The sequence below is a fragment of the Pyrus communis genome, chromosome 9 (assembly GCF_041283825.1).
Source record: "Pyrus communis isolate YQ-2024b chromosome 9, ASM4128382v1, whole genome shotgun sequence".
NCBI lineage: Eukaryota > Viridiplantae > Streptophyta > Magnoliopsida > Rosales > Rosaceae > Pyrus > Pyrus communis.
In genome coordinates this window covers 14464707-14476114 of record NC_142573.1, presented here as the reverse complement: position 1 = coordinate 14476114, position 11408 = coordinate 14464707, and the positions used below count along the sequence as shown (strand labels likewise).

Here is an 11408-nt window from a genome sequence, read left to right as displayed (position 1 = left end):
TATTTATGAGCTATGCTTATAGATAAAGTCGGAGGTCCATATTTGAAAAGTTTCATTTGGAATTTTTATTTTGCTATTTCATTCCGCATCTCTAACACTTGGTATTTTAGGTACAATGTAGCGATCAAGTGTGCAACTATTACTCCAGGTATACACTACTGAACAATTATACATGCATTTGTTTTCTAACTCTAGATCATGTATTAATATTTTCAGTCATCGATCACCGAGAGATTGACAAAATTCATGATATTGTTGTTATAATTGACAAATGAAGCTCGTATGGAGTTTAACTTGAAGAGTATGTGGAGGAGTCCCAATGGGACTATTAGGAATATTTTGAATGGTTAGTGAACTATCAACATGGTGTTGTGTTGACAGAGATTGTTATAGTGAAGATTGTTGCTTTGACAGAGATTGCAAGTATAACATGGTGTTGTGTTGGATTAAGGATAACCTGAATACAAGACAACTATATAATATGATTCAAAATAATGAAATGTTGCACTCAACTGCCACCACATAAATTCAAATCTAAACTTCTGTTGTAAAATAAAAGGCTCATGTAAATGGACACAGACAGAGGAAACCTATAATGTAGAATTGGTTCCACTTCTTAAATTTTATTTCCATGAAGAAGTTAGGAAGGCAGCTGTTTCAGGTAGTATTAATTGTTAATACTCAAATGTTTTTATTTTCTCCTTCCTCTACAAATTTTGTTGGAGATTACTCCATTTTTAAATAAAGAGATATCTACTTTTTTTTTTTTTCTAGCAATGCCGGAGCTACTGCGTTCTGCAAAGTTAGCTATAGAGAAAGGCCAAGCTCAAGGTCGTAATGAAACATATATAAAGCAATTGTCTGACTACATTGTTCCAGCTCTTGTGGAAGCATTACATAAGGTTGTTCATTGTTTTTCACTTAAGCCTCCATTATCTAGGTGTAATGATTTAAATATTCTCTGAAGTATGAGATTGCAATTTGTGTGCAGGAACCTGATACCGAAATCTGTGCAAATATATTGGATGCATTAAATGAATGCTTACAGGTTTGTCATTTTTCTTTAAGAAATTGTCATTGTGGCCCTGTTTGTTTTACTTTTTGCACTTACTCAGCACCAGATGACGAATTCAGTAGTGCTGGAATTGCTATATTTTTCCCTGCAAGGAAGTTGTCAATACACTCATGATTAGAAATGTTAATTAGATACTGGATACTAGTCACGTTCCATGCTTTGCCACTTCTATTTTAGTTTCTTTTCTTTGCAGAATAAAAAAATTCGTTTGATTTGCAAGAACTTTTATAATTAAATATTTGCCTTGAGTTTGGGCATGAACTTGGAAATGCTAGCAGTCAATGCAGTCAGTGTAGTACGAATTAATTGTTTTGTAGTGTCCAATCCTTCATTTCAGTTTGCATGGAAACAGCAAATGAGCCAAATGCTTTGGGAGTAAATTTTTGTTGAATTAATCATACTTCACTCTGTTCAAAAAACAAAAAATTTGTTTTTGCTTTGTTCACAAAACAAAAAAATTGTTGTGGCGTTTTCATTTTTATATCGTATCATTTCTTGAGTATGGCCCCATACATGCGCCTTGTATCTTTGCTTTCAGACATCTGGACCACTTTTAGATGAAAGCCAGATCCATTGTGGAGGAGATAAAGCAGGTGATCACTGCCAGCTCCAGTAGAAAAAGAGAGAGAGCAGAAAGGACCAAAGCAGAAGACTTTGATGCTGAGGAACAGGAGCTGATTAAAGAGGAAAACGAACAAGAGGAAGAAGTTTTTGATCAAGTGAGTTTTTTTACCACAATCCTTAGGTAGCTCGTCAATAATATTGTTGATTTTTTAATTTGTAGGCCATCGTTTATATAGTGTGGGACTTTGTCCTGGTTCTCTGCAACACTTCTTTTAATTGTTCCAGGTGGGAGAGATCATTGGAACTTTGATTAAAACGTTTAAAGCCACTTTCTTGCCTTTCTTTGATGAGCTAGCATCGTATTTAACGCCTATGTGGGTAAGTTACGTCTCACGGGTGCAGCCTTTCTTTCGGTTCCAATTTTAGGATTTTAGTTGTTTATATTTGCTTGATCACTCCCTAGAAATCTTCACCCTGTGGAAGAAGAATGTTAATTTTTTTGTCAGCCATTATGTTTGAGCTAATTTGTTTGTCTTCTGAATTATATTATTCATTTTGGGTCCTAAACACAGGCCAAGGATAAAACACCTGAAGAGAGAAGGATTGCAATATGCATCTTTGATGAAGTTGCAGAGCAGTGTCGTGAAGCAGCTGTAAAGTAAGTTTTTCTAAATAGAACCTCAGGTTTTACTTTAAGTAATTATTGTCATTCTATACTCATTGGTTCTGATTTGGTTGGATCAGATATTATGACACATTTCTTCCTTTTCTGTTGGAGGCTTGCAATGACGAAAACCCTGATGTTCGACAGGTCTGATATCAACGAACTGTTTCAATATGTATCAGGTTGCTTTTCCTCATTAGCGTTAAGTGGTTTTTGTTTTACTTTTGTTTTTCAGGCAGCTGTATATGGACTTGGTGTTTGTTCAGAGTTTGGTGGAGCAGTAATTAAACCTCTCATTGGCGGTAATTCTGCTTGCATATATTAAATAGATGAAATATTAATTGTTCCGTGGCAGAACTGGAGAGTGTGTTCTTTGCAATCTTAAGCCAGAAAACATGTGGAGTATTAAGTCATATACAACGAGAATGTGAGGGACCTGGTAATGTAGAAAGGTACTGTGGTTGAGAAGCTGGTGGAGGAAACTGCAAGCAATGATCAGCATTTGGGACATTTAATCAGCAACGTTGTGCTGCTGCATTTGAAACTGCAAGCAATGATCAGCATTTGAGACTCAGATTGTTTGTTTCCTTAAATGTTGTGCTGCTGCATTCTTTAAATGTTGTGCTGGACAAAAACAAACCTTGCAAATTGCAATGTATATTTTTTTCCTTAATTAAAAGTTTGAAGTCTATACTCCCTCTCTCTATAAATATAATAGAGAAACCAAAAGCAGAGCTGAAAAAGCAGACAGTCACAAAACAAAGATAAATTTTGATTCCCGTATCAATCAACGACCACAAGTTCCTTTTTGGATTTTGGAAGAATTGAAAGAAAATCAAAGGGGTTAGGTTTGGATTTTGGATGTTATTTGGTTTTTTAAAATATAACTTTGCGCGACGTACCAGCTAATGTGTCACGCAAAGGCTGTTTGCGCGACATCTAACGAATGCGTCACGCAAATATTGTTTTGCGCGACGTACAAGTCAATACGTCACGCAAAGAAATTTTGCGCGACGTACCAGTAAATGCGTCACGCAAAGTGTTTTTATTACTTTCGTCACGTAAGAAATTGACGATCGAATTAGTTCATTGTATTCATATATGATCAAGGAGTGTAGCTGTAAAAAATCACCAAAATCGGAGTTAAAACTACCGTTGAATCATGATTTTTCGTTTTTAACCGTCCAAATGTTTTGTCCCGTTACTTGGTCTCCGAACGTTCGTTTTTTGTGATTTTTTACGCATACGATCTCCACGCATATACAAACAAGTTTGACGGTTCGATCGTTCAAATTAGTTTCCAACAATCCGTATCCCATCAAAACAATAGATTCGCTAACACTTTTGGAATTTATTTATACTTTCATTAAGTATAACATAAGATTTTGTGGTATCCACTAGCGTAAATATTTTAAATTGACGATCGAATTAGTTCATTGTATTCATATAGGATCAAGGAGTGTAGCTGTAAAAAATCACCAAAATCGGAGTTACAACTACCGTTGAATCATGATTTTTCGTTTTTAACCGTCCAAATGTTTTGTCCCGTTACTTGATCTCCGAACGTTTTTTTTTTGTGATTTTTTACGTATACGATCTCCACGCATATGCAAACAAGTTTGGCGGTTCGATCGTTCAAATTAGTTTCCAACAATCTGTATCCCATCAAAACGATAGATTCACTAACACTTTTGGAATTTATTTATACTTTCATTAAGTATAACATAAGATTTTGTGGTATCCACTAGCGTAAATATTTTAAATTGACAATCGAATTAGTTCATTGTATTCATATAGGATCAAGGAGTGTAGCTGTAAAAAATCACCAAAATCGGAGTTACAACTACCATTGAATCATGATTTTTCGTTTTTAACCGTCCAAATGTTTTGTCCCGTTACTTGATCTCCGAACGTTTGTTTTTTGTGATTTTTTACGTATACGATCTCCACGCATATACAAACAAGTTTTACGGTTCGATCGTTCAAATTAGTTTCCTACAATCCGTATCCCATCAAAACGATAGATTCACTAACACTTTTGGAATTTATTTATACTTTCATTAAGTATAACATAAGATTTTGTGGTATCCACTAGCGTAAATATTTTAAATTGACGATCGAATTAGTTCTTTGTATTCATATAGGATCAAGGAGTGTAGCTGTAAAAAATCACCAAAATCGGAGTTACAACTACCGTTGAATCATGATTTTTCGTTTTTAACCGTCCAAATGTTTTGTCCCGTTACTTGATCTCCGAACGTTTATTTTTTGTGATTTTTTACGTATACGATCTCGATGCATATACAAACAAGTTTGACGGTTCGATTGTTCAAATTACTTTTGTACAATCCCTATCCCATCAAGTTCAATGGTATATATATTTATTAAGTATATTTAAATTTATTTATTTTGTATGTATAACACTTAAGAAATTGAATGATATATATATTAAATAAGTAGCTTTAAATTTATTATTGTAGTTCGGGTCGAGTTTTTGTTAGAAAATATATTATTGTGGATTTTATGTAAAAAAAATTGATTTTGAAAGGAATAAAGTCATTTTATCAGTATTTAAAATAATTTAAAAAAAAAAAAAAAAAAACCTTGCGCGACGCCTTAATGTAGTCGTCACGCAAAAACAATTTGCGTGACATGAACTTGAATACCTACGTCACGCAATTTGTTACAATTTTGGCGTGCAATTGTAAAAATAAGGCGGTTTTTTTTAACTTTCCAAGTTTGGACATGCGCCCTTTCTTATACCCAAATTCCTATAGCCTTCCTCATCATTTCACCTTTCTTATACCTGGACTCCCGTAGCCTTTCTTATACCCAAATTCCTATAGCCTTCCTCATCATTTCACCCTTTCTTATCACTGGGTCTTTCACCCTTCCTCATCATCTCACCCTTCCTCATCATCTCGCCCTCTCTCTCCGTCTCTGTACCATAGCCTTCCTCATCATCGTTTATATTTTGAACTCAGACCTCTGTTTTGAATCCAGATCTCTCTCCCTCTCGTTCTAAACGACGGGCAGCCACCACCCCTTCGTCATGCTTGTCTCTCTCATTAAAGGTAAGTCTAATTACAAATTATGAAATTGTGAAATTAAGGATTTTGATTGTGAATTGAGATGAATTTTAGAATTTAGGGTTTTAATTTGGGATAAATTACTAAGGCATGTGATGGATTTCAGGGTTTAAAAATTTGTGAATGGGATTTAGGGTTTTAATTTTGAAATGGGGATTGAATCAGGGTTTTTATTTGGGATAAATTATTACGAAATGGGGATTGAGTAAGGATTGCAAATGGCCTTTGCGCGACGCATGACTTCGTCGCGCAAAGTAAAAACAGCTTTGCGCGACGCATACCTTCGTCGCCCAAAGTGCCAAACATCGTGCAAGATTTGGCGCCAAACAAAGAATGATTTACCGCTTTTTTCCCAACTTTGCGCAACGCAGGTGCACCTATGTCGCGCAAACCCGCTTTGCGTGACGCATAGCTTCGTCGCGCAAGGTATTGAATTATCTAAAGTTGAAATAAAGTTGAGTGAGCAATTTGCGAAAACTTAGAACAAACACAATTGGTTCCGTATGCTTCATCAAGCAAAAGGGCAATGCAAAAGAAAGCAAAAGGAAAAGGGAAAAAAAAAAAAAAAAAAAAAAAAAAAAAAAAAAAACCCTCTTTGCGCGACGTCAAATTGTATACCTACGTCATGCAAAAAAGGGTAATTTTGGCGGTACCATAACAAAAAATAGGCGCTTGTTTTAAAATTTTCAAGAGTTTCCCGTAGACCTCACATCCCTATTTCCACCCTCTTTCCCGTACAACTCTCAATTCCCATAGATGACCTCTCTATTTCCCATATATCTCTCTTCCCTCTCACAAGCTTTCCCGTAGATAACCTCTCACTTCCCTATTTCCCATAGACCTTTCTTCCCTCTTGCGTGCTCATCTCTCCCTCTCCATTTCCCGTAGATCTCTCTTCCTTCTCACAAGCTTTTGTCTTCACAATCTCGAATCCAACGCGAATCTCGAAGCCGACACGAATCAAGTCCCAAAATCAATGTAAGGGTTTCTGATTTTCAATGGGTTTTTGTTATTTAGGCTCAAATTGCATGCTATTTAGGATTTCTGATAAAATTAGATGTTGGTTCTAGTTTGCAGAGGGGTTGATGGGTTGCAGGTAGAGAGAGGGATCTACGGGAGGGAAGAGAAGTCTTGCAGCTTCATCGTAGGCTCGGGCGGCGGCCTCCGCCGTGTCGAATGTGCCAAGCCAGACTCTTGCAGCTTTGTGTGGATCGCGTTTTTCAGCTGCCCATTTTCCCCACAGCCTCTGTCTAACTCCCCTGTATCTTCTCTTCCTCTCACCAGTTTCTTCAAATGAAACAGATTCTGTACTTGATGGTGTGGTTGGTACCGCTGTGGTGACCGAGACGGTGGATTTTCCATTTGTGTAATTGAGAGGTATTAATTTGGAATGGGTATTTTCCATTTGTGTAATTAATTAAGAATTAGTTAATCTTCTTGTTTGCATAATAATTATGCGTAAATGCGTAGTTGGTTAAATTAGGTGGGTTTTTGTTTGTTTGTTTGTTTAGGACTTTGATGGGTTTGTCAAGAAGGGCGATCTTCCCGGTTATGCTGTCAGTCTCTTAATACTGCCATCTTTCTATTTGGTGTCACATAGCATAAACCTGCAATTTTCGACTTCTAGAATTAACGTAGCGGGGTGGTTGTGGACCTTGTGGTGTTGGTGCGGCTGTTAAATTTGTTATGCAGCAAAGTTTATTTCATTCCTGGTCTCTCTGCTGATGTTTTATTTTTAGAGTGTAAGTCACCTATCTGCTTTTCCACAATTGTAGTTATTCACTTTCTTTCTTCTCCCCCTTCCCTGTGTATTTTGTAGATTCTAAATACACCAAAAGGTCCTATCACAGTGGAACTTTTCAAGGATGGTTCTCCAGAGGTTGTGGATAAATTTATTGACTTATGGTGAGTATTCGACATCACATGTATCTTGCATACATACTTGCTGTAGTAATATTAAATCATGTCTATTTGAAGCTATTTCTCTACAGGGTAAGAGAATAAAGTTAAAATTATGGGACGGGGTGACTTTGTACATAGCTGTTAGTAAAATTGCTCGCATCCAAGGGGTGTATTATTTAATATTTTTATCATCTTATAAGCCAAGGGGTATATTTTGTCGTAACTCCTTTGTAAATTATCAAATACTCAACAACAGGTTAAAGGTTCATATAGCCTTGGTCATATGGATGCCTAGTTGACTTATATCGAGGCTAAATGTAAATAAAATTAGAACTTGGACGATTAGAAATCATTTCAATATTCTGAGTAGCAGTAGCATCCAGAAGTAGACTTGCTTGGTTTTTGTTGGTTGTAAGGGCAATAGTGTGTTATGCCCTCATGGCACTTCTAAGGCATTAGTTTTGCAGTCAAAAGGGACACTTCAAGGGGATGTCGTTCAGTCACGTGATCAAGCACTATATAATCAAAGGGGGTGGTTCCCAAGGACTTGGAGCAGCTGAAGATTGGATATCAAAAGGGAAGCTTCGTAGTCAACTTGTTACGAGGTTTGTTTCATAGATAAAACTTTTATATTGGTTGTGTGGCCTGTTGGTCCTGTGTTGCAAAGCTGATAGCTTATTCTTGCCTGTGTGAACCTGTAGTCCGAAGCATGAAGCTTTTATGCTTGGAACTACGAAGGCTAGACCAGACAACAAAGAATTTGAGCTTGTTATCACAACTGCACCAATACCAGATTTAAATGATAAGCTAATTGTATTCGGACGGGTCATCAAAGGAAAGGAAGTGGTACAGGTATAAAATTCTGTGCAGTTTGGGTAACTTATTATCATGCCTAGACTTGGATAATACCTGATGTATAATGCTTTGCATACGGTCTTCCATTCAGGCAACTAAATCCTAAAAATAGTCCCAGTTTTCCCTTAGTTTACGAATTCAATGAAGATATGTTAGGGCTGCATGCTTTTGTGTCATTCTCAAGCATAACCACTTCAACAGATTTCCCTTTACTTCTTTAACCCATTCGATCATTTTTTGAGTTATGTACCTGTCCTTTTGTAAAAAAAATTCCCACCTCCGTACAGAGTAAATTTGGAGAAGCACAAGCCAAAAAGCAAAGCAGTGCTGCATATAAATCCAAATTTGATAGAAGTAGGAGACAGAGTTATCACCAAAGAAAAACCAAAGGATCCAATTCCAGAAATCAAGTGGGGGTAAGTAGATTGCCTTTTCATTTGTTGTGGCATGTGTCTAGTTGAATGACTTGTATGAAGTAAATTGTTTTTGTACGGTACTTTGATCATTTAGTCTAATGAAGTTTTGATACCTTTGATTGCTTACAATGTTTGGTAATCCTAGTGTCATATTACCCTTTTTTTTGTTTCACTTGATGCACTTTTTTTTTGTTGGCTATGAAAATGGATAAGTAGTTTCCTCATGTTTTGAAATTAAGAATGTTGGTAACCTACTTACTTACTACTTTGGCTGCTAATTGATTAGTTTCAAATGCAAGAAAGGATTAGTTTCTAATGTTATAATTTTATGGTTCAAAAAGTGTATAGATGTCGCGGTTGATCACTCGTCGTCGGAGTGTGACCAATGAGCCTCCTGCATTATCAACATCTACTGCTCCAGGCGTGAGTGCTCCATTGATTGGGGAGCCTACACCCCTTACTGAGGCTACTCCTATGGCGTCCCAGGTGCCCGTCTCATCGACATCATCAGTGTCAGTTCAGCCGCTTAGTGCACGACGGCCTCACCGACGCCGCCGCGAGCCGGAGCCTTCTGATCACACTTCCTCGGCATCCAGAGTCGAGGGTGAGGCCTCCCAGCCAGGTAGTTTTTTCTATTTCTCAATCACTACGTTGTATTTTTCTTTTATCATTTTAAAATTATTATTTTTATGATGGTGAAAATTTGCTGGAATGTGACAATGTGATGGGGGTTGTGAATTACTATTTGAAGGTTTTGGGAAATGCTATACTATTAGGTGAGGTTATGTCGAATTTTCTGTAAATTTAAGCTTAGGGATTTCACCATTTAATTATTTTTGCCCAGCTAAAAAAAACACCAGGGGGCCTAGTCGAATGTTGAAGGAGGCACAAAGCGTACGTTTGACCGGCTTCAGGATCAAGATTGAGTATGACCCGCGACATCGTGGAGCGGCTACCTCACAACAGCATAACAGCGTCGCTAGTAGTTATGGTGTTGTTATTAAACAAAATTGTCCTATGCAGTGGGAGTCTTGGGCAGAAATTCCCGAGGAGACGAAGAAACTAGTGCGAGAAAACTTGTCGGTTAGTATATTAATTTTTAGCCTTTATCATTTTTTTAATTTTGTTTACAAATATTAAAAACCAAAATATATTATCTTAATATTATTAAATTTCTTACTATTATTTTATTATTTTTCATATTCGTAGGTCAATTTTGATCTTGACGACATATCCCCTGAGGTCATGGCCTACTTAGAGGATACCTTAGCAAATCAGTACAAACATTGGAAGAACTATCTTCACACGCATTTTAAGCGATGGGATGATCCGGAGTTTGCTCGCCTACATGGTTGCCCAACCGAGTTGCAGGACCGGCCGGAGGATTGGGAGTGGCTCTGCAAACATTTTACGGACCCAAAATTTGTGGTATGTACATAATATTTTAATAATAATTTATTATTGTTTTAGTTATTTTTTTAAGCTTCCTTTATTAATTTATTTTAAATAATCGCACTAACATGTATATTGTGTGTTTAACAGAAGAAATCTATTGCTGGCAAGATAGCTCAGGACTCAAAGACACTTCTCCACCATTCTGGTTCGAAGCCCTTTTCGTATAGGCTTGAGGCACGACGTCAGGTAAAAGTATATTAATTTTGAAATTTTATACAATTTATTTATTATTATTTATTAATAAAATTTTCTTAATGTTTGTTTCTTCATGAGGGTTCTAAGTTCCCAGAGATCGACATGTTCGAGGACGTTTACGTTCGACCTGGTGATGAGATAGCTAAGCAGCTTCATGTAAGTATATGTAATTGTTATTATTCTTATATGTATGAATCGTTCAAATATTATTTATATTATGTTATTAAACATTATATGTTTTTTCCTTTATTATTACAGGATGCTATGGTGGAACAGCGCACTACTGTTCTCCAAGAAGCAACATCACAACTTCCCCCGGAGACCTCGATCGAGGACGCCACGATACCCGAGGATGCAGGTTTTCAGATCCTGACTAATGTCATGGATCAAAACTTCGGTCGTCGTCCTGGCAAAGTTGTTCGGGGTATGGGAAAAGCGCGAGTTCGTGAGACGGGTGCCTCTTCTTCCAGATCAAACACAGAAGAGGTCAGTGCATTGAAGGAGGAAGTGACAACCCTAAAGGGTCAACTTGCGGTCCAGAGTGAGCAAATGAGGGCCCGGGACGAGCAGATGAGGGCCCAGGGCGAGCAGGTGAAGGCCTATGCTGGGCAGATGAGAGACCTTGTACGAGCCATACAGATGTCTGGCCTCCAAATCTCACTACCAGTACCTGATCTTCCTACACCTTCGACTTCTGAGCCACTTTGCCCTACCGATACCTAGTAGCTTGATGTATCAAACCTAAAAGACTACTTGTAGTTTTTTCTTATTTTTTTGTTTGGACATTTTGTATGTATATTTTCATATATTTATAACTAAATACTTTTCGTTGGTTAATTAATTATCGTTTAGAGTTTAATTAAGATATTTATTAAAAATTAAAAAAATATTTTTTTTTACCAAAACAAAAAAAAAGAGGTTGGCGCGACGTAGGTAGAATCTTCGTCGCACAAAGTGTTTGCGCGACGTAGGGGATGCGTCGCGCAAAGCCACTTTGAGCGACGTATAGAACGTCACGCGAAGCCACTTAGCGCGACGCATCCCATAAGTCGCGCAAACACTTCGCGCGACGCATCCTCATACATCGCGCAAACACTTCGCGCGACGCATCCCCATACGTCGCGCAAAGCCACTTTGTGCGACGTAGGGGGAATCTTCGTCGCGCAAACCCCTTCTGTCACTGCCTTGCCGCG

At 37.4% G+C, this 11408-nt stretch overlaps 2 protein-coding genes across 2 annotated transcripts; both read left to right on the top strand.

Moving 5' to 3' along the window:
* The first annotated feature begins 603 nt into the window (after window positions 1–603).
* LOC137733316 (uncharacterized) lies at window positions 604–2996 on the top strand. Its single transcript, XM_088699605.1, has 8 exons — window positions 604–661; window positions 775–902; window positions 992–1048; window positions 1614–1794; window positions 1925–2017; window positions 2212–2297; window positions 2384–2450; window positions 2539–2996. Exons 4-8 carry the CDS (start codon window positions 1633–1635, stop codon window positions 2626–2628), a joined length of 498 nt encoding a protein of 165 aa, XP_088555731.1. The 5' UTR covers window positions 604–661; window positions 775–902; window positions 992–1048; window positions 1614–1632; the 3' UTR covers window positions 2629–2996.
* A 3883-nt stretch (window positions 2997–6879) lies between these two features.
* On the top strand, window positions 6880–11052 carry LOC137746493 (uncharacterized). Its single transcript, XM_088699377.1, has 11 exons — window positions 6880–6948; window positions 7212–7297; window positions 7762–7899; window positions 7996–8146; window positions 8437–8565; window positions 8914–9187; window positions 9410–9648; window positions 9775–9993; window positions 10108–10212; window positions 10294–10371; window positions 10474–11052. Exons 3-11 carry the CDS (start codon window positions 7784–7786, stop codon window positions 10936–10938), a joined length of 1776 nt encoding a protein of 591 aa, XP_088555503.1. The 5' UTR covers window positions 6880–6948; window positions 7212–7297; window positions 7762–7783; the 3' UTR covers window positions 10939–11052.
* The last annotated feature ends 356 nt before the right edge of the window (window positions 11053–11408 follow it).

Coding starts and splice junctions, on each gene's coding strand:
- LOC137746493 (XM_088699377.1), top strand. CDS start 7,784: ATGTCGTTCAGTCACGTGATCAAGCACTATATAATCAAAGGGGGTGGT. Junction 7,900..7,995: donor CGTAGTCAACTTGTTACGAG/GTTTGTTTCATA, acceptor GTGAACCTGTAG/TCCGAAGCATGAAGCTTTTA. Junction 8,147..8,436: donor AAGGAAAGGAAGTGGTACAG/GTATAAAATTCT, acceptor ACCTCCGTACAG/AGTAAATTTGGAGAAGCACA.
- LOC137733316 (XM_088699605.1), top strand. CDS start 1,633: ATGAAAGCCAGATCCATTGTGGAGGAGATAAAGCAGGTGATCACTGCC. Junction 1,795..1,924: donor AGGAAGAAGTTTTTGATCAA/GTGAGTTTTTTT, acceptor TAATTGTTCCAG/GTGGGAGAGATCATTGGAAC. Junction 2,018..2,211: donor CGTATTTAACGCCTATGTGG/GTAAGTTACGTC, acceptor TCCTAAACACAG/GCCAAGGATAAAACACCTGA.